The sequence below is a fragment of the Cinclus cinclus genome, chromosome 3 (assembly GCF_963662255.1).
Source record: "Cinclus cinclus chromosome 3, bCinCin1.1, whole genome shotgun sequence".
Lineage (NCBI taxonomy): Eukaryota > Metazoa > Chordata > Aves > Passeriformes > Cinclidae > Cinclus > Cinclus cinclus.
This window is the reverse complement of record NC_085048.1, coordinates 6,869,018-6,889,362: the sequence shown is the minus strand read 5'-3', so window position 1 is coordinate 6,889,362 and position 20,345 is coordinate 6,869,018. Positions and strand designations below refer to the sequence as shown.

Below are 20,345 nucleotides of genomic sequence, written 5' to 3'. Positions count from 1 at the left end.
GATAGTTCAGCAAAAACTGAAAAGGTTTTGGAATCTAAGTGGGCTCTAGTCTCTTTTTTTGCCTCTGCTGAGGTGTTTCTGAGGCAAGTTACTTGTGTTAGAAAAGCCATTTTTTCTACTTATTTTATGTAGTCTCTGGATGCATGCAACCACTAAGCTATGCCCATGCACACACATCTCTGCACATAACACTGCTATCAGTCCAGGCAATGCCCACCTGGTGAACTCCAACATTTGCAAATCTCCTGTAAAAAAACTGTAAAAACCTGTAAAGTTTCCTTCCTTCCTCTGCATCTTTTGTAGCTGGTCTGGTGAGTAGCATTACCACATTAGGTATCAGTAATATGTAAACCAGGTGCCCAAAAACAATGCTGCAGCCAAATTTCAGTATGAGCTATCTGCAGTGGGAAGCATCTGTTGCCCTAGAAGCAAGTTAACTGGAGTTCCCTAATGATAGAGTTGTGGCTGCAGAGTGCTAGATTTTACTGTCTTGGACTTCAGTGCCCTTGTAAATTCCGTGGGCTGTTTTAGATTACATAGTCCAGTGCTCTCTGCACTGCCCAGCATACCTGGACTTTGTCACTGGATAGTCTCTTGGGACCACTGTGAAAAAAAAATACCTGGTGATATTATTGGCCTGAGTACCAAAATGCACGTGAAAACACATGTTAGTCTTGAAACAGCGCTCTCAAATGGAAAAGATTTAAAAGAGGAAAGGAAAATATATGTTTAAGTACATGTGAAAGGAGAATACAAACCTGTTCTTCTTGAGAATAGTAGATGCAGTCTTTTGTTGAATTTGCACTGATGCCAGTGAAATTACACTTGGGATTAATTTTCCCCATTCAGCAGAAAAGTATTTCCTCTGATTCCCTTTGATCTTTTTACCAGTTTGTGATCTGTGAGTCAGAGGTTTTTTGTGTAATTTGCTGTCTGTACAAAACCAAGGGAAATACCCTCTGCTCTGAGGCAATGATAAAGCTGAAGCAAAAGCTGATCTGTCAGAGTTGTGTTGGAACCAGGGAAGCCAATAAGGTTTTTCACTGACTTCTCCAGATCACACTTGAGAACAGTCTATGGTGAATGCTCCTGAAGGAATGGTCTGTCCTACTGATCACTGTAAATAGGTGGGAGCACAAACATGTAGCAACCTGGGCTGTAGCTGTGCTGGAGTCTGGAGACTGCAGGATGCACTGTCATTCCTGGGCAGCTCTAATCAGGCTTGCAGAAGGGGAAGGTGCTGTAGCACTGGCAAACAGGCTGCTCTGGGGTTATTTTTTTTCAGTTCTCAGCCCATGACCCTGTATCTTCACCAAGGATATTACTCCTGAAACACTGTTGGGTCTCTTAGAACAGATCATCTGGTTGTGGTCATGCTATCAAACTCCAAACCATGATTCCTTCCTGCCTATTTGGAATGGCCAAAGTTACTGCCAATTCCCAAGCCATGCTGAGAATGGATGACAGGTGGCCTCGATCAAAAGTGAACCAAGGACTAGTCCAAAATGTGAGTGACAGTGACTGTGTTCAGACCCTTATGTGGTTCAGCCTGTTTAGTATAGAGGTGGATTTTATGAAAAGGCTTCATTACAATGCCTGGAAACAGTCCTTTTTGTGGGAAAGGTCTCTGGTAGCAAAAATGGCTTTTCCAGTGTAAATTATTACAGTAGTTTCTGTAAGGATGGGCTGTATGTAGAGGATGCATGCCCATGGGGGACAGAAGACTCTGTTGTTGTCCTACATGCTACTGCCTTTGCATACCCTCAGAGTGGAGCACAAAGGTTTGGGATAAATGCCCATGGTGCCATTTTAAGGATCAATGTTGAGATGATAGCTGTTTTTTTATAAAATAACATCATAGCATGTTACTCCCACAGGACAGGCAGAGAACTTCTAGATAAGTTAATCTGAGCAACAATTCTGGTGGTGGAAATTGAGGATGATGCAAATTATTTTTGAGAGTTGGTAGTAAAACAGGAAAAATAAAAGGGAAGAACCTAGTGGAGGTCCAGATGAGAAGGGGTCTGTAACCTGAAGTGACTCATGCCTACATAACAGCAGGATTGAGACTATTCTCCCTTGATTATCATAGGTGAGATAATAGAAAAAAACGTACTGCTGCTCACATTGAACCAGCTGTGATGTCTCTGCTCTTCAAAGCCAAGACCAGCAAGGTCAGAGATAGGTATCTGCAGGTGTCAAATTCAGCCTCTCATCTAAGAAACACTCCCAGAGAGCAAGAGAATATACTAATGGAAAGATAGTGGTGGAAGAGCCAGTACCTACCATCATCCAATTAGTGGAGAAATCTATCCAGAAAAACTGTTAGAAGAGAACTTATGAATCAGGTCAAGTGGAGAACAGTTTCACTTTACAGATATCAGAGGGCAGTGCAGGTCCTGAAGGTCTCAGTGAACTTGTATCTTTAAACCTTATGTGACTTGCAGTGTAGTACAAAGATCAAGTTGACTCCAAATTCCTGTACCTCTAATACAGGGATTAACTCAAGAACATCCTATGCACAACTGGATATGCCAATGCTATAAAATTCACCAGATTGCCCAGTATCCTCTAACACAAAACATGGAATCATTATAATAAAGAGAATGCCAACTGAGAGATGTTTCAACACCAGTTACTTGGTGAGACATGAGGGGCAAGTTTTCGGCTTTACTGTGGATCACCTTGAAGTCTCCAAATATTTTACTTTGGACATTTTTATGCATTGGAGGATTTTGCACCACTTTGTTCCATGTTTCCCAATGTTTCCGTGGGATAAGTGCATTGCAGGGGTTTTGCTCTACACAATATTTGGTTGAAGCACTAGCCCCACTTGAAACCTGTCCCAGTATGGAGCAAAGTCCTCCAGGTTTTATGTTCGTTTTGTAAACTGAAGTGATTGAGTGACACAAAATGTGAAAACTTCAAAGGTTTTTCAGTTTGAATATTCTGCACAGCTGTTGTTTAGCATTGAATATGAAGAGAGAGGAGGATTTTGCTTGTGAGATACTTGGTGTTTTATTGCAAAGCTGCATTATTTGAAGTCTTCTGCCTTCAAATTGATGAAAGCAAACAGTACTTACTTCAATGAGTAACACCATCTGTTTCCATAAGACACTCTTAGGGGAAAGATTAAGAAAAAAAGAAAACAAAGAGCTGTACTCTGCTGGGAAACGTTGCTATTTTATATTGAAGCTCTGACCACCCAGCTTACATATATTTCTGTAGGTATAAATGCACATATACTTTGTTGTTAATTTATATTCATTAAGAAGGAATGTGGCCAAGTGGAAAGAGCTCTGGCTGGACTTAAAAAGTACTCAATATTTTCTTATCTCTGTCAATTTCCCCTAGCTGACACTGAAAAAGTAGTAACCTCAAATATATGACTGTTCTTTGTCCATGTGGGAAGTTGTCAAAATGCAACAGGGCCTTTTGGAGAGTGCTTTGAGACCTTATGGAAAAAAACAGTAAGAAGTGAGTAATATTGCTAGGTTTAGAACATTTATAATAAATCTGCTTGTGACTGTGTAAACAAACAGGGCTTCAATCCTACATCTGGTTCTCTAGCTAAGAGCTATTCCTGATCCAGCTCTTCTACTGACCAACCTTTGGCTGTTGATGGTTTAATCAGCAAGGAAGAGGTTAATGGTGCTGGGTCAGTAAAAAATAGGAAAACGTTACCAAAAATCAGCACTGGAAGGAAGCAAGATCAGTACAAACAGCATTAAACTGGGAATCATCCTAGCTGCGTCCATTCCTGATTACCATTTATGAATTGGGTAATGTTGGGGGTCACAAAACTGAATGACAAATTGCTTCCTTTCTCATTGCCTCAGTTTCCCCAGTTGCAGTTGTACTGAACTGTTCTTTGGGAATTTGCATGCATGTTTTAGATATTACAGTTTTATGTGCAGCAGGAGAAGGAGAGGGTCTGCAAGAGAAGAGCATGGGAAGAGAGAAAAATTCACTTAAGTGCGTTAGTCAAAGAAGAGGACTGAGGTACAGTTGTTAAGCATTTTAGACTTAGTGAGACTTCTCCACAGTTAGTCTGTGGAGAGAAAGAGAGCAAATATCATTCCTCCAAACTAACATGTAGTTCTGGACTGCATCACTACTGGCCTATTCCCACTTCTGGGTGGCTTTGGGGACAAGGGATCCAAGAGAATGTGTATCATTATATGTTACTACCTATCCCCGAGATGTATTTGAAGTCCTGGATCATTTTCAAGGACTGTTACTCCTAAAAGTAAAGTTCCATTTTGGTGCTGCCTTGATTCACATTTCCCCCATGAGAGTGTCCATGAGAGACATCCTTTGTCTGTGCTGTGCTGGGACAGGTGGCCTCTTTGCCTTCCAAACCCAGCTGATGTTCACACATGCCCCAGGGAATAAGGGCATTATGGAGATGGGCTTTAATTGAATTGTTGGTTTCTCAAAGACCAATTTTTCTTTATTTTTTTTTTTTTGTTTTTCTTTTTGGCAAGACTTGCTTTCTTCTTTCCGTTTGGAAGGCATCTGTACAGACTTAAAAACAAAGCCCTCAGAGGACAGGACACTGATGTAAACTTCCTCCCCTTTGGTTTGACTTTATTCACAATAACCTAAAGGGCTGCTCAAGCACACTGCCCATGTTTAGCCTTAAACCCTTTGTCACCATTTTTTTTTCTCTTCTCCGTATACTGAGTAAGCCAAACCTAATTACCCTTTAATCAGTAAAATCAACACCTGCTAACAGGGTGGGCTCTTTTCAACAAATAGGCTTCCCTTTTCCAGAGGCTGTTAAATTTCTAGGGGTCCCATTGTTTCTTTGTCCTGCTGATAAGGAGCTTTGACCGATAATCTGGTAATGGGTATGGTTATCTCATACCCGTAAAACAGCAGTGGTGAATCTTCCTCTTGGCAAGGACAGCAGAACTAGGTGAGACAAGAATTATACATAGATGCCAGGAGTCAAATCTCCTGGTATTTTCTATTTAAAACTTAGGTCAACCCTGGAAAAATATGGGTCAGAGAGGTTTAGCAGGTGGGATTAAGGTATCAGGTGAAATAAAGAGCAAGGCAGCCTGCAGAAGGTCCTGGATTTTTTTATCTTGCTTAAGCAGCCCTCTGCACAAAAAGTGAGGGGGCAGAATTGTCTGCAGAAAGAAGGAACTGGGGCTGGATTGTACAGACCAGCCTGTTGGACCTCAGGCTGTGTCTGTGCTGCCAGGGCAGCCCAGAGTCACCATTGTCCTTGAGGAGACTCATCTGCAGCTTCACTGGAGACCCTCAGTGTGTCAAGAGGTGTTGTGGGAAGGCGGTGCGTAGGTGCAGATCAGGCCAGAACAGCCTCTGATTCTTGTGGTCATGGACAGGATTTGAGCTCAACCTCCAGATTTACCACACTGCTCTCATCTGTGTGGCTGTTTGGAACCTGTGCAAGTGGCCTTATGGGCAGAAGACAAACAGGGCATGGGATTTACAGCTCCTCTTGGGGTCTGGTTCTAGTACAGAGACCATTCTAGGACAGACTTCTGGTGGAAAAAAATTACTCTGGTATTCATGGCAGTACTCTTGAAAATGTCTTTCACATATAATCAGGCAGCCAGTCTGATATTCATCTGAGAACAGCTGAAACATTGTTAGAAATTTCAGAATAAGAAACACTTTACAAGTTCGCTCAGCTCTGGAAAAATCCCCAGAGCCCTTTGCACTGAATTTTCTTACACTTGTTTTTAGCTCTAAAATCAATGCTTTTGGAGAGTTTCACTAAATTCCATGTGGATGAACAGGACAGAGAAGTGAAAACCACTTGTGGTTTTCCTTGGATGTTTCCACTGAGGTTATTTTTGCTGGATGGGAGCTGCAGCTTTGTTCAGCAGCTGTGTATGAGCTTGGCCTCATCTCCCCTTGGCAGCCCCACACAGTGCAGGTCCTTAGGTTTAAACATATGGATAAACAGGCTGCTAAATGTGTGGTGTTGGCTTTGCCTGTGAAATACACCCTCCTCTGTCTGCACCAACATTCAGCTTCTGCCCTAGCTTGGATATGTGGGATATGCCCATTATTTGCATGCAAACATACGTCTAAGCTGCAGCTAAGGTTGGTGACCAAAGACCAGGATCTCCTTCCTGTACCCAGGGTCAACAGATCCCACCCATCTATCTGTATCCCCAGTTCTCAGCTCTTTCAAATTAACATGACTGGCTTGATGCTGCCAGGATATGGATTAAAATCAGGCAGGATCAAATACCTGATGTGCTTCCAGGTGAGCTGGAGACTTCCTTTAACTCTGTAGGGTGAGCTGTGCTCAGTGAGCATCTAGGGCCATACTAGTTGGAGGTTAAAGTAATTGCTGTGGAAGGAGCCAGGACTTCTGAGTCTCAAGGCCATGTTGGATGGGGCTTGGAGCAGCACGGTCTAGTGGAAGGTGTCCCTGCCTGTGGCAGGGAGGCTGGAGTTAGATGATCTATGAAGTCACTTCCAAACCTAACCATTCCATGATTCTATGAAAACCACAGGTCTGGTTCTGCTGGAAAACCCTCTGTTGAGTTTGATGGAAGATAGAGGGGTCCAGTGGGCTAGAGGGAGCCTGGCATGGCTTTCTGCTGTCAAAAGATAGGAGGGTTTTGGACACTTGGCTGATACCAGTCCTGAAATGAAATCCAGGAGGGTTTGATCCTTGGGCCTGTGCTAAGTCTCCTCCACTGTAGGATCACTCTCAGCAGGGGACACAGAATTTTCCTGTCACCAGTTTGGCAGGACACTGCTGCTCACATTGGTTTCAGCAGCAGATACAAATACCCGTCATACCAGAAATCCATGTGAATTCAGGTGCTTTGTTTTGGGCTCCCTCCTCTGAAAACTCTGCTCATCCGTCTGTCTGTCTGCACAGAGAGACCAGAGCCCTGCATATCTTATCCAACAATAGCTGAGCTCCTCCAACCCCCGGTGCCCCCCTTTCCATGAATGTCCCCCAGCAGCTCGTAGTGCCACAGCTGGACAACTGTGCTCCAACAATCTGCAGCAAATTCGGGCGAAGAGGTGGCTTTTAGGACCCTGGGAGCGCCGCCAAGGCTCAGGTAGGTCTGTCTCATTCGTCAGCCGGAATTCATTCAGTCCCAGGGATGTGTGTGTGTATGTGTGTGTGTCTGTGTGTGTGTGTGTGTGTGTGTGTGTGTGTGTGTGCGCCGAGTGCTTTTCCTTCCCCGCCGCTGGCTGCGAGCCTTCCAAGCCATGGGACTAAGGCTGTTCTCCGGGCGATGAGGAGTGCTGGGCAGGGGCAGAAACTGCTTTCCTTTCCTCTGGAAGAAAACAACCCGTGAGGACACCTAAGGATGTGCTGCCCAGATGTGTTTCCCACCTCCACCTTCCTCCTACGACTCATGTGCTTGACAGCTTTCAGCAACTTTGCCAGGACTTCTGCAGACTTCTCAGGTAGGGAGAAGCGGCAATCCTTTCGTGTGCTGCTCGTGCATGGGGGCTCTCTATTCCAGTGCTCAGGAGCAGCTCAGGGAAAGGGGATGTGAGTGTATCTGGGGTAGTTATGTGGGGAGGAATTTTAATATTTTTAAAATAAGCTGAAGTGTGTCTTCCATAAGAGGGTTTTGAATTTCTTAAAAGCCTTTCTCAGTAGTTAGCAAAACTATTTCAAAAGAGTTAGTTCAACTAACTTTGGGAACAAGAAAAAGATAGTGTTAATTTGTGTAAGTTTGTAGCAGGAATGGTATTAACTTGTGTAAGTTTTTAGCAGGTTTTGGGCTGTGTTTCTCTTAGGAGTGAAAAGAGGTGGATTAGGAGACCGGGAAGGTTTAGGGCATAAATTAAAGCTAGCACAGCAAGCCTAAATTATTTTTTAGTGGACCAGATTCCCTTCTAACATTCAGCTCCTGATTGTTGCAAAAGCCGCCTGAGCTGAGATAAAGAAGGTGCATGCACAGAACAAATTATATTCTGAGCCTGCGCTTTTTTCAGCTGCATGAAAATGTCTCATTTATTAATATTTTCTGAAACTAAAAATGTTGATAGCACTTCTTTTGAGACGTATGCAGCAGGTGAGTACCCAGCATTTTGAAAGTCTGGCATCTCATGTAAGTTTTATAACTCTGTATCTGCATTAGTTGCTTTAAAATTGTGTGTCTGCTTCTGCTCTTTCTGGATGTGCATGTGGATCTGAGAAAACATAACAGATTTCATTTTGCAACTTCAGCAGGGCTGATCTGTCATTTGGGAGTGCCCAGTGAGGGATATTGGTTCTAATTTTGGGTCTTAGTGTGAAGAACTAGCCTGGCATACTCTTTAGGGGTGTTTTACAAAACTCTTGTAGTGGATAAGAGTTGCCAATTATAGTTTGCTGATGAAAAAGTGTCATTTGCAAGGATTGAACCTCACTGGGCTTGGGTTTCAACACATCCCAGCACTGCTGCTCACTGCCTGGGAGTGCATGTGTCTGTGTGCTGTGAGAAATTTGTGTTAGAAAGGAAGAGCTTGTGGTGGAGGGTGGGGGAAAGAATATATATGGTAGTTGGAATTCTTAATGTGAATTGAAGGGGGCTGGCTTGCCTGTGATTCAGTCTCTTTTAGGGGCACATCAGTCCTGGGGGCTCCCATTCAAGGCAGATCTGCCTCTGAATGGAAAGGACTGAGGCATTTCCCTCTTTCCAGTGTGCTTTTATGCTTTTCTTGGCACTGAGCTTTCTCTGTGCTCCTGCTTGCAAGCAAGTTGATGCAGAAGGGGTGCATGGAGTGGGCATGATGGGAGCAAAAGCTGCAATGGGGAAAGGAGTTGTCTTTCTGAAATGTAGATAAAGTTTTTGCAGGCAGGCCAAATTGCCAAGCGTTAAAATGTGTACAGGTGTCCCAGGGCAAAGGTGCTTTACGTTGTGTTTGTACAACATAGCTGGAACAGTGGAAGGGAATTCAATATGCTTCAGTGGTGCTGGCAGGGGGAGCAGATGCTATTCTTTAAAAAAATGGAAAAGAAAGTTGCTGATAACAATAATGTTTTCTGTAGCATCTGACTGAACTGTCATGTGTTGGGAGACAAGAGATGGCTTATATCCCTGCGTATTTGTGTGGCAAGGCTGTACTCTGAAGCAGGGTTTGTAATCCCAACAGCACAACCTCACATGAGTTTCCATAACTGTTGAAATCTTCTGCCAGGTCCAACCTATGTTTTCTGATAGCAGGCTTGGCGAATGTCCCCAGACTTGTTGGATTGACTGTACCTTGCAGGACAGGAAACATGATTTGCTGCAGGAAAGGGCTGTACCCAGTGTGCAGCAGCTCAAATATGTTTGATGAAAGGTGGTAGGAAAAGGTACAGCATTTCCCAAATAACACTTTATACTTTCCCAGCACGTATTTCACTGACCCCATTCACCTCCCTCCAATGCATGAGGGTTTGCAGCATGTGCCTCTCTGAAGGAGCAGCAGCCCAGGTAACTCTTTCTACCTGATGGAGCATCTTGTTTGTCACTGTTATCCCTACAAGTGAATTGTCAGCTGGCCTAAGGAATGGAAAGGGTGAAACCTTTTAACATTATTTAACTGTAATTGTTTCTGGCCTGTTGTGCACTTTTCTATACTTCAGCATGTTCTGAATTATTCTCTGGCATGACTGGAATTGAGCAGGTGAACATCTTTCGGGAAGATTTACAGCTTTACTTTATGCCATCCCACCTAGAGGTGGTGCATCCAAAACATACATTGTCTGCACCCCAGGGAGATGAGTGGATTTGTATTGAGTATTACTGCTGGAATACTGAGGAATGTCTGGCTTGCTGTGATCCTACAGAGGTTTCTGCAGCAGCTGGTGCTGCAGGGAGATGACACAGCTCTTTGGGATGTAAAAGCTTTTCCAACTTGCAAATGAATAGTAGTACTGTTCAGACACAGCAGCTGATATTCTTTGGGGAAGAATGGGTGTTTAAAACTCAGTCCTGTAGACCTTGTATAGCAGCAAAACCTCTCTGGCTTCTCAGCTTGGTTTAGCATTACCAAGGAGATGTTGCTGTTTGTAATAGGTCATGGCTGTGTGGTGGTGGCCAGACTGTGTGGATTCAGCCCTGGAAGGAAAGGTCAGGGACAACCAGTCTGAAGCTCTAAGCAGATCATAAGACAGCACTGACCTGAATCTCATGCTGCAGCTCTGCAATAGGGCTGGATAATAGACTTACCAAGAACTTCACACCCAACCACATCCCACTGCTCCCAGTACTCTCCCAATGGCTGGGTCAAGGAATGTGTCTTTCACCTGCTGAAAGATTTCATTTTTATGTAGGTCATGGCAAGGCATACTGAGAAGGTGTCCAAAGATGTGGTTAACTGAGTCTCAGCTCTCACAAGTGAGCACAAACAGGGCTGTGGGGACTTCTAACCCCTGAGCACAGAGTCTCACACTGGGGCTCCATCCCTCCTGTTTGAACAGCTCAAACACCATAACGTGAACATAAGCAGTGCGTGTCCTGCTGGGGACTGGTGCAATCTGAGATGTAAGAATTCAAATTCCTTTAAAGTGAAGTATTTGAACTATGTGAAGAGTTTTGAAGTTGTTTTCTTTAATAGTTCTTTAAACATTGATGTTTGCAGCAGGGTGTGGGGGTAGGAAGCAGATCCTGAGGGACAGAGTGGAGTTATCAGGCACTTTGCAGCCACTTCTTAAGAAGACCTGGACTTTTGCTCTCTGGCTGCTTGTAGGATGGATTCTTGGTTTAATCTCATTCTGTGATCTGTTCTTGTGCTCAGGACTGTTTGAAGGCTTAGAACCTGCTGTCCTAACACCCCTTATGTACAAGGTGATGCTTGACTGTGAAGAGGTGTGGAGTAGGAATCTGATCTTTTGAATCTCTGTATGTTAACCGTAGGCCTCTAGTCCTAATCTCAATAGCAAATCCAATCTCTGAAATCCTTGCTGTTTGATAACACTTCACCTTTGTTTTAGGCCCTTTCTAATTTTACTGAGAGTCCAAGACAGAGCAATGCCCTTGCCCTGAAGGGGAAGCTATGCTATAACTCCTCTGTGGGCTCTGGGAGGCAGTGATCCATGTGCAGTGCACAGGCCTTGCTCCTCAGAGGGACAAGGTTAATGAAAATGGAGCCGAAAGTAGGCTTTGGTGCCAACTTTAAATGCAGGCATTGAAAGCTTGGTCAACAGCTATTGCTCATATCCTGTGTGCTCTCTCTGCTCAGCCATGATGTTCCTGTTCCTGAAGTTAAATCATGCAAACACATGTTGAATTTTGCTCTGCCCACTGCTGCCAAGGTGACCATTTAACTTCCAGCTGCATACCTGCAAGGAATTAAAATTATGTTTTCATGCCGTGCTCTAATCTCCTGAAGGATTTTCCCATTCATTAGCTGATTTCAGGCACATTGGACAGAAGGGTAGTGGCATCAGATCTATGTGATTGCTACGAGTTTCATGTTAATGGAGACAGGTCCCTTCACTACTACAGAAAATTTGTGAACTCAAGCATTTACAGACATCAGGGCATCCGCTGCAAGGACCTAAGCCAAAAACTTAGGTTTCTAGGCATGGAAACAGCTGGGCTGGGAGCTCGAGCCTTTTCTGACACATGAGAACCCAGCTGAAAGGAAAACCAGCCCCAGTAGTGCTGCTCCCCTTGGGCCTGCTTTAATGTTTATGTTCTTTGCATTAGATTTTGGCACAAGCAGGATGTGAGCAGCACTTTGCTTAAGGGAGCTGATCTGGCATCGAGCCAGATGAATACTGATAGCTCCCATCCACACCCTGCAGGTGAGCCCTGGGTAGCTTTTGGAACCTCTCCCTGGAGGCCCATCTTGGTTTTGAAAGCACAAAGATTTTTTGTTGTTGTTGTTATTGTTAGTGGTGCTTGGTTGGTTTTTTTTTTCCTTTTCCCCAAGAATATCAGGTTTCAAGTGAAAGCTGCTTTTGCCACCTCCCTGCTAATTGGCTCAGTGTATTTGTTTGAGTGATGAGGGCTGGAGTTGGGGAGGGGAAAGGCACTTCTCCCTGATTGCATTTAATCAGTCCATAATAAAGGCAATTTGTTTGACAACTCCATTCACCAAATTATCACCAAAATCTACATGCTAACAGCTTCTGAATGCCTATTAGCCCTGAATGGGTCCATGGTGTCAAGGGGGATCCAGGATTTCCATGTATTGAAGGTTTCAGGCTGTTAAAAGAGGGCATTTTTCAAGAGAAAGGTAGACACACCTCCATAGTGGAAAAGAAATTGTAACTCAGTAATGAGGGTGGAGTTTTTGTCCACAGGGGCAAACGGACATACTTTAGACTTTGGTTAAAGACTGGGGCAAATGCAGGCCATCTCCATGCCTTGTCTTTGGGAAGGGCTCTGAGTGATGAGATAGCATGGACCTCAGGTTGCTGCTGAGAGAGGTCCCTGCCCCAGGTGATCTTTTCCTCCTTAGCTGGAGGCTGTATGTGCTGCCCCATCCATCACAGCTGCCTAGGCTGCAGTTTGGCTTACTGAGGGCAAGCTGCCTGTGCTGGGGTAGACAAGTTCTCCTTTGTAGAGCTGACAAAATCCAAAACCTCATCAAAGGTGTTTTAAAACCACTTGGCCTCTTCTGATAATGTTCTGGAGATGTAGCTGCACAGGATGGGAGCTGAAGGGGGTGGCTGTGTCTGGGAGGTTCTCACAGGGGGAAGCTGCAACTAGGGTTTGTGTCACATATGTCATTTTTCCAGTGGGAAAGAATCTAAAGAGCTCGGAGAGCTGGGAGGTGTTAGAGGAGGAAATGAGTAGGAGTTTGGGTGGGTATCAAGTGCCAGGTCTGCTGCTCTTGGGAGAGCAGGAAAAGAATCACCACAGAGGCTGGGGCTATTTTGATGCCTGAGAGAGTTGTTCTGTTTTATCAGTAGGGATGCAGCTTTATGGTATCAACAAAACCATATCACCAAGACCAAATGCCATGTTAAGCAAAGTACAGGTTTCTGTCTACCTCTGTCTAGAGGCATGCTCCAGACAACACTGTGGTTTTCCCAACAGTTGTGATAAAAATGCTGAAAGAGGACCCTGTGCCTGCTGACTGTAAAAATACTCAGCATTTACTTTTACTGATAGATGAGGGGACCAAATTGAGCTCCAGGATGACAAACACATGTTTCCAGTTCCTTGTGTTTGTGGTCCTGGACAGTCACCAGGGGCACTGCTGTTACTGCTGCAAAAAAACCCCCAGCTGCTGGTTAGTGTTTGTGGAACCAGGGAAAGGAGACAGTCTGGGAGGGATGGATGGGGCTGATGTGGGTGCCATGGTGTCTCATGTGAGGGCTGTGTGAAACCTCATGTAAGGGGTTGACTTCAATGAACCAATGACCTCAAGCTCCATATGTGTGCATCTGGCTCCTGTCACATGGAAATCCACTGATTTAGCCATCACAGCTGTCAGCAAGAGCCAAGGGACCTCAGGGATCCCAACATTTGTCTGATGACTGACAATATTTTTATTGTATCTACTATTTGCAGGGGCCCAGAAAATGATGATGACCTTTGTTAGTACTAGGAACACTTTATTTAATTAGTAATATTAACAAAAACCAGAAAAAAATACTGTGGTAATTTTAATAACTTCAAAGTATCCCACTATCCCACTAGATGCACAATTTGGGAAAATTTTCCTTGCAGCAGTCTTCCTATGCCTGTGTGTTATCAGGTGCTGATACACAAGTGCTTCAGAATTAAAGAAAGCAACTCTTTATATCCTCAGGTAAAAATTTTGCCTGACTTAAGGCACTGTGAAAGCAGATTTTATATGTCACAAATTGTTTGGTCAATTAAAAAAAAAGGCTGAGAATTTTGACATATCCTTTTTTCAACTGAGATACTTGGAAGCTAAACTCACTATTTTATCTGGGGGGTGGGGACAGTAAGCTTAGTCTCTGCAGGAGGAGAAAAACTGTGTATTTACACTTGGCACTCATGCTGATCCTTTTGTTGATGCTAATTTAAACATGGCCTGATCTCCCAAATTGCTCAGTGTTCAGAGCTGAACATTGGCCTGTGCTGTGTTTAGGTGGTTTACAGTGATTTAGTCAGCCAACACCAGGGATGTTTATGTGTCTTATTTGAGACTGACTGCTTATGCTTGGCATGTTTGTGCAGGTATAGATTGAATTTTCTGTTTTCTGTTCCAAAATAGCAATCCCAATCCCTGGGGCAGCCAGGGACGACCATTTAAAACACCTACCCATTTTGTTTTGGTTTTTTGTGCTCTTGTAATTTTTTAATACAAATACCCAAGATCTTCACGGATTGTGTCCCTTGAAAGGTGTGTGACTGCTTACAGCAACAAAAGTAGCTGAGAGGATTTTTGGTCAGGTTGGTTTGGTGCAATACTACAAGGCTCCTTGTGTCCTTGCCAGTGCTATGCTTCATTGATGCAGCATTGCTCTTGTCTGGGATTTTTGTGCTCTTTCCAAAAAACAGCCACAGGCCAAAATCTGCTCAGCTGTGAGGCAGCTTTGCTGACTTGCCAAGAGCTGTGCAGAATAAATAGAAGTAGAGAAATTAATCCCAACTCATCTTCTTGCAGATTAAAACAAGTGTAGTTGTAATAATTGGGAACAAGATTAAGAGAGTTCCTTGGGTTACCTGTTGTTCTTATTTATTTACTTAACTGCTCCTTTTGCCTGAGGATGGATGGTGAGTTGTAACTCTCTCAGCCTGGGTATGGGCTAATCCAAAGTGCCTGGCTCAGCTCACTAACTGAGGGTATGAACTCATTTGTAGTAATTAAAACAATGAATGTCTCCTCTTTTGGCGTGTGCAGTGCTTGGATGCCTGGAGCCCAGTGTGTGTCTTCTCAGATCAGAGAGACAATGATGAGTTGGTAGTTCTAGGTTGCACAGGAAAAGAAATCTTGGCTGAGTCTTTTCAGATATACACTGTGCTCTTGAACTGTCTTGGTAGATGCTGTGGTGTCAGTGTTGATGGGGCTCCTTTGGATGCTGAGGCTAGCTGTTCAATAACCCCTCTTGGATCCATCTGGATCCTTGCATGATGATGGAGCAGTGTGTATGTGACCTGCAGTTTGGGCAAACCCTCCGAGTGCTCAGATGTCAGAAGTGTGAATGAACAGATAGATGTAGGTGCTGCTGAGGAATTTACAGTAGATACCCAAGAACTGTAGTTGTGGTGGGCAGGGGAGCTCACATCCAGCTGTTGGCAAAGTATCCCACATCCATAACTAGGAGGAAGAAAGATTTAAAAAACATATTTTTAATGTTACTTTTAGAGAAGACCTAGAGAACCAGATGAGATTCATCAGCCATTTGCAATAAAAGAACTTCACTGTATATTTTTGTGCACCAACTTTTGACTTGATACCAATACACTATTTACCAGGAGAGGGATTTTTCACTCCTCCAGCAGCCCATAAAATAATCAGAATCCTCTGGGTGTGAGACGAAGATGACTTCAGGTGAGATGCCCAAAATCCTTGACAAACTGTGTACCTGATGGTGCTGCTTGTCAAGAAGGGGTCATTCAGACCACCTACTCTGAGACCCCCTGTGTGCTTCTGTTATTTTATTTTCATCTGCTATCAGATGCCTGTGGTTTTGCTGCTATGATATTATCAACATGTGTTTTATCAGCCTCAAGGGTTTAAAGTGGGCTTTTACTCCCACTAGTAAATATGAAAACAAACACAGCAGTGTGGGGATTTTCTGCTAATGTTTCCTCTGTGATTTCAGTATCACACTGTGGGCTGGTGTTGACATTAAGGGTGCTCTACTGCAGGTGCAATTCTTGACATTAATTTCTCATGTTTGCTGTATTTTGCAAAGACTTTTGGCTCACATGTTTTTTATAAAAGTTGTGTTGGGCCAAGAGTGCAGACACTTAGTGCAATTAAAGTGATAGGTAGTAACTTGAGCTCCTATGGCTGAGTTATGGATTATTGGTTTGGGCCTCAGTCTTTGGGAAATCTCTTCCCTCTGTGGTCTGTGTGGGGCCTGTGCATGCTGCTGTGGCCCTGGTGGTGCCCATAGGATGCTATGGGACAAAATTCTGCAGTTTGGTTTTGAAAAAGTCTAGCTTTTGTGCAAAACATTCAAATAACAGTATTATTATCCAAATCAAGCATTTGGAAGTTAAGAAATGTTAAAATTAAGGTGGTTTTAACTGCTTGAGTCTAGCCCTTTGGGTGTTTATGCTACTGTTTAATGAGAACATTCTTCTTCTCTGCTTCCATGGGATTTCTATGTTGTCAGGGCACAGAACGGTGGCCTTAAAATAGTTTTCTTCATTCTTCCATACTTTATGGCCCTGGGGCCTTATTTCCCATATGTTTAATGGTATTTAAATCCTATTATGTTATTTAAACCCTATTCTGCTTGTTGTGAGGGATATACTTAGAGATGTACCTACCCTTCTGGAAGGAGTCTGGAATGTTATCTGCATTGCACAGACATGGATCCAAGGCAGAGAGATTGGCATCAGGAGCTCTAACTGCCCAGTGTTTCAGAGATTGTTCAGTATCTGCCTTTTCCTCCTCTCTGTGGTAGCTGTGATAAGCAGGAAGAAATGTGTGATATTCAGAACACAGTTCCTTCTGCAATATTATAATATCTATGTGCAAATGCACATAGGTTGCACAGGTTAAAATGAACGTTTCAGATGCAAAGTCAAGTGCACATAACTGAGTGTTGTGGGTTAACACCTGCAGGCAGCCAAGCACTACCCAGCTGCTTGCTTGCCTCCACTTCCTACCTCCAAGTAGGACAGGGGAAGAGGGAGGGAAGAGTAAAAGCAAGAAAACTCATGGAATTACATAAAAATAGTGGAAGTGGAAGAAATAAAAAAGAAAGCAAAATAAGTGATACAAAGGCAATCACCCACTGCCTCCCACAGGCAGACTGACGCTCAGTGAGTTCCCAAGCTGACTTGCCCCACCTAAGTCTGTTTTATTGCTGAAGATGATACTACATGGCATGGGATATCTCTTTGCTTGGCTAGGGTCACCTACCTGGCTGTATCCCTCCAAAAATCTTGTGCACCCTACAATCTATTCACTGGGAGGGCAGAGTGGGGGACAAACAAAGTGCTGGTGCAACGCAAAAACTGTTCAGCAATAGCAAAAACATTAATATATTATCAGTATTGTTTTGGTTGTGATCCAAAGCACAGTGCTATACAAGCTGCTACCAAAAAATTAACATCATCACAGCCAGACACAGTATACTAAGGAAAGGGCAACATTACACCTCTATTTTATGTTAATATGAGCTAGAGGTTGATATCATAGGAAACCTTCAGCTGGGAGATATGATCTGAGCCATAAAGTGCATTTGTAAGAAGGGTCTTGTTTTGAATAGTTTTTGTTATGGTTTCCTTTTTTAAATTTTCTTTCTTTTGGGTGGGTTGGGTTTTTTTTTTTTGTTTTTCTAGAGCAGTCATGCTTTGAGGGTTGCTTTATTTGGGATGAGATAAAAATTCTTAAAATCGAGTTACAAATTTGGGGTCAGTCCTTGAAACACAGAAACACATTCTAAAAGATCTCTTAAAATGGGTTTTGGAGACGCCCTTAAAATCTTTTTTGCTTGCTTCTGTCCCTCCATAAAAGAAGAAAAAAAAGTACATGTGTCTATTCAAAGGCACAAATAAAGATCCTGCAGTGCAAGTGATATTGCTAAAAATAGATCCTCTGGGATTTGTTCAGTTTATTTCTCTCTGGATTTTTATTGTGTGGGTAACCCCTTGGAAACCGAGGCTGTTGATCTGACTGTTTCCAAAGCATGTCTGTCTCTTCATGTATCCTTTGTACAGGGGCCACTTGTGTTGTGTTAACACTCTTTGCTTCCTGGTTTATGTGCTCGTCTGAATTCCAGCTCAAAGAGGTTAAAGCCTTATAAAAGTGAGTCGGGCTAGGAAGTGGCTCCACAGTTGATGCAGGAGTGTGCACATCTGTGACCCACGCTGTGCTCACATGTTAGTTTATTGTTGGCCTCACAATAAAGGATAGCGCTGGGGTTTTGTTCGGCTAAACAGCTTTGATGGAATGAATTGTATAGAAAAAAAGAATAGATGAAGCCTAGCTGTTATTTGCCATAATATTCTTTGTTTTAGCTGCAATGTGGGGGATGCAGAACTCCCAGAAGAGGATGGCCTCTATAGCAGCCAAGGAGAGATGATGGATTGGAGAGGGATGCAGAGAGATGTTCAGAGAGAAGGGGTGAAAAATTTTTCTGATTTGGATTTGCTTGTCTTTAGCTGATGGTCCCAGGTTTTCACTTTGGCTTTACTACAGGAGCAGACACTCTGCTGTACCAATAAGTTGCATGATACATGTGTTTGGTGCCATTTGCCCTGGGTTTGGTCCAGAGTTTATGTGCACAGATAGTAGTTAGTGCATTTGGCAATGGTACAGCAGAGTGGCTGGATTGTAAAGGTCCATCAGCAGCTGCAGGAAACTGAACGCTTGGTGTCAGACAACCCATTTTTCTTGCTGGATAAAAGAAAATCTCTTTATCTCTCTTTTCATAAACATTGTCCATATAATTGGAGGGCAAGGATCAAGTTCAAACTGATAAGATTATTTTGCTTCCCTAAGCTGTGTGACAATGGTCCCCTTGGCAAATTAAGCCATGGATCTCCTTTTGCTGTAATGGGAACCAGCCTCATTAGGAACAGAGCTGGATTAGTGATGAGTCCAACCTCCCAAACAGATACACATTCTGACCCCAGCAGGCCTCAAGTGCCTTTTGTTCAATCAGCCTCCTCTGCATTTTGCCAGTGCTCCTACATCTCTGTGATGGAGATGGGGGTGACTATTTCTGCTCAAGCAAAGCCCGCTGAGGCTGAAAAACAAGCTGATTGGTCAGCGTGGTATCACAATAGGAATGATAAAGTGTTTTTAAAATGTTTATCTTGATTTAAGTCATTGGCTACAAGACAATTAAGTTTCTTATTGCAGGGTATTGAAGATTAAGGGCCAATTGTCACTGCTTTGACCTGTGAGGAAGATGATCCTTTTCTGCCTCTCAGCACTGCTGTCACCTGAATCTATTCACACCAGCCTCCCCAATATCTGAACACAGGAAACTTTTTTGGGGATAAAGAAAGACAAACCTTTTGCCTGTAACCTGTGTTTGTTCTGTTTGTCCTTCTTCATGCCAGTTTTGTCTTCTGAGGGGTTGTTTGCAGCCATGTCCAAGCTGCTTTATCAAGGAGGTGGGACTGAGAGTCCTGAACTGGCTCTGTGGGCACCAGTGCCAGCAAGAGAGCAGCATGGCTGTGCCTACAGCAGGCTCCTGGACAGGTGTTGTGGTTCAGGAACATTGCTGAGCTGTGGGGGTGCTGTGTTGGGATCCATCCATCCATCCATCCATCCATCCATCCATCTGTATTATCAGCAGTTTTTCCTCTTGCTGAGGGTCCTTAGCTCTGGTTGATTAGAGATGCAGCCCTGGCTGATTCCAGCTGCTCCCATGAGACGGAGCCTTGCTAAGGATGCTAATAAGGATAAACCCCATTGCTTCCTGAGTTAAGGGCCCTTTTCTCATCCTTGAGGAATTCCTTGTGCCCTTGTATCTCTTGTGTGTCCTACTTCTCTGATCTTGGAGATATTGTTAGGAGCTTGACTCCTGAATGGAAGTTTGTGCTTGAAGCAATCTGGCTGGGAGGGCCGACTATGGGTGTGATATTTGAAAGTGGCACCGATGGAAGAATGAGCCTGGTCTGTTATTGTAATACCTAGTTGCTGTTGATTAGCCAGGGGGCTGATGCTGAAGTGGTGAGGAGTCCTGACTTGGTGATTAATTCACTAAAAATCAGTGGGGCTCCCGCTCCTGATAGGTACAAAGGGTTTTAAAAAAATGTTATTAGATGTGATTATCAAGAACAAGGGTTAATCAGGGTAACTAGCACTGCTAAGCTGTAGTCTGTGTCTCACCAGCCAGAATGCAAATGGGCAGCCAAAGAAACAGATTTGTTTTCTGTTCTTATTACATTTCTGGATATATTTTAAGGTTTCTCAGAAAGATCAGAACAAAGAAACACCCTCTGACAATTGCAATCTCTTTTCTTCATGGTGCAGCCAGAGGAAGCATTCAGACCCTTTCCTTCTGGGATTGCTCATTTCCTCTTTTTTATTCTCCTCCTGAAATAAAAACAATACTCTCCCAAAAACACAGCTTCTGCAGTGCTGTGGCAGAGCCAGCCTCTGTCACTCCATCAGTCAGCCATCAGATGGGACATTGTCTTCTGTTTTCTCCCTCTAAGCTGCAACTCAGGGAAAACAAATCACAGCAAGAAAACCCCACCAAAAACAAAACAAAAAAAACCCCCAAATCTCCTTTTCATATATTGTTTTAGTGCTGTCAAAAATAGTAACTAATGCCCACCCTGAATTTC

At 43.6% G+C, this 20,345-nt stretch overlaps 1 protein-coding gene across 1 annotated transcript in view; it reads left to right on the top strand.

The window, feature by feature from the left end:
- The first annotated feature begins 7,319 nt into the window (after window positions 1-7,319).
- Window positions 7,320-20,345, top strand: part of LOC134042395 (protein eva-1 homolog C-like) — a 203,324-nt gene continuing 190,298 nt past the window's right edge. The window contains exon 1 of the mRNA XM_062489655.1: window positions 7,320-7,419. Within this exon, the coding sequence (XP_062345639.1) occupies window positions 7,320-7,419 (100 nt within the window). The remainder of the gene's footprint in view (window positions 7,420-20,345) is intronic.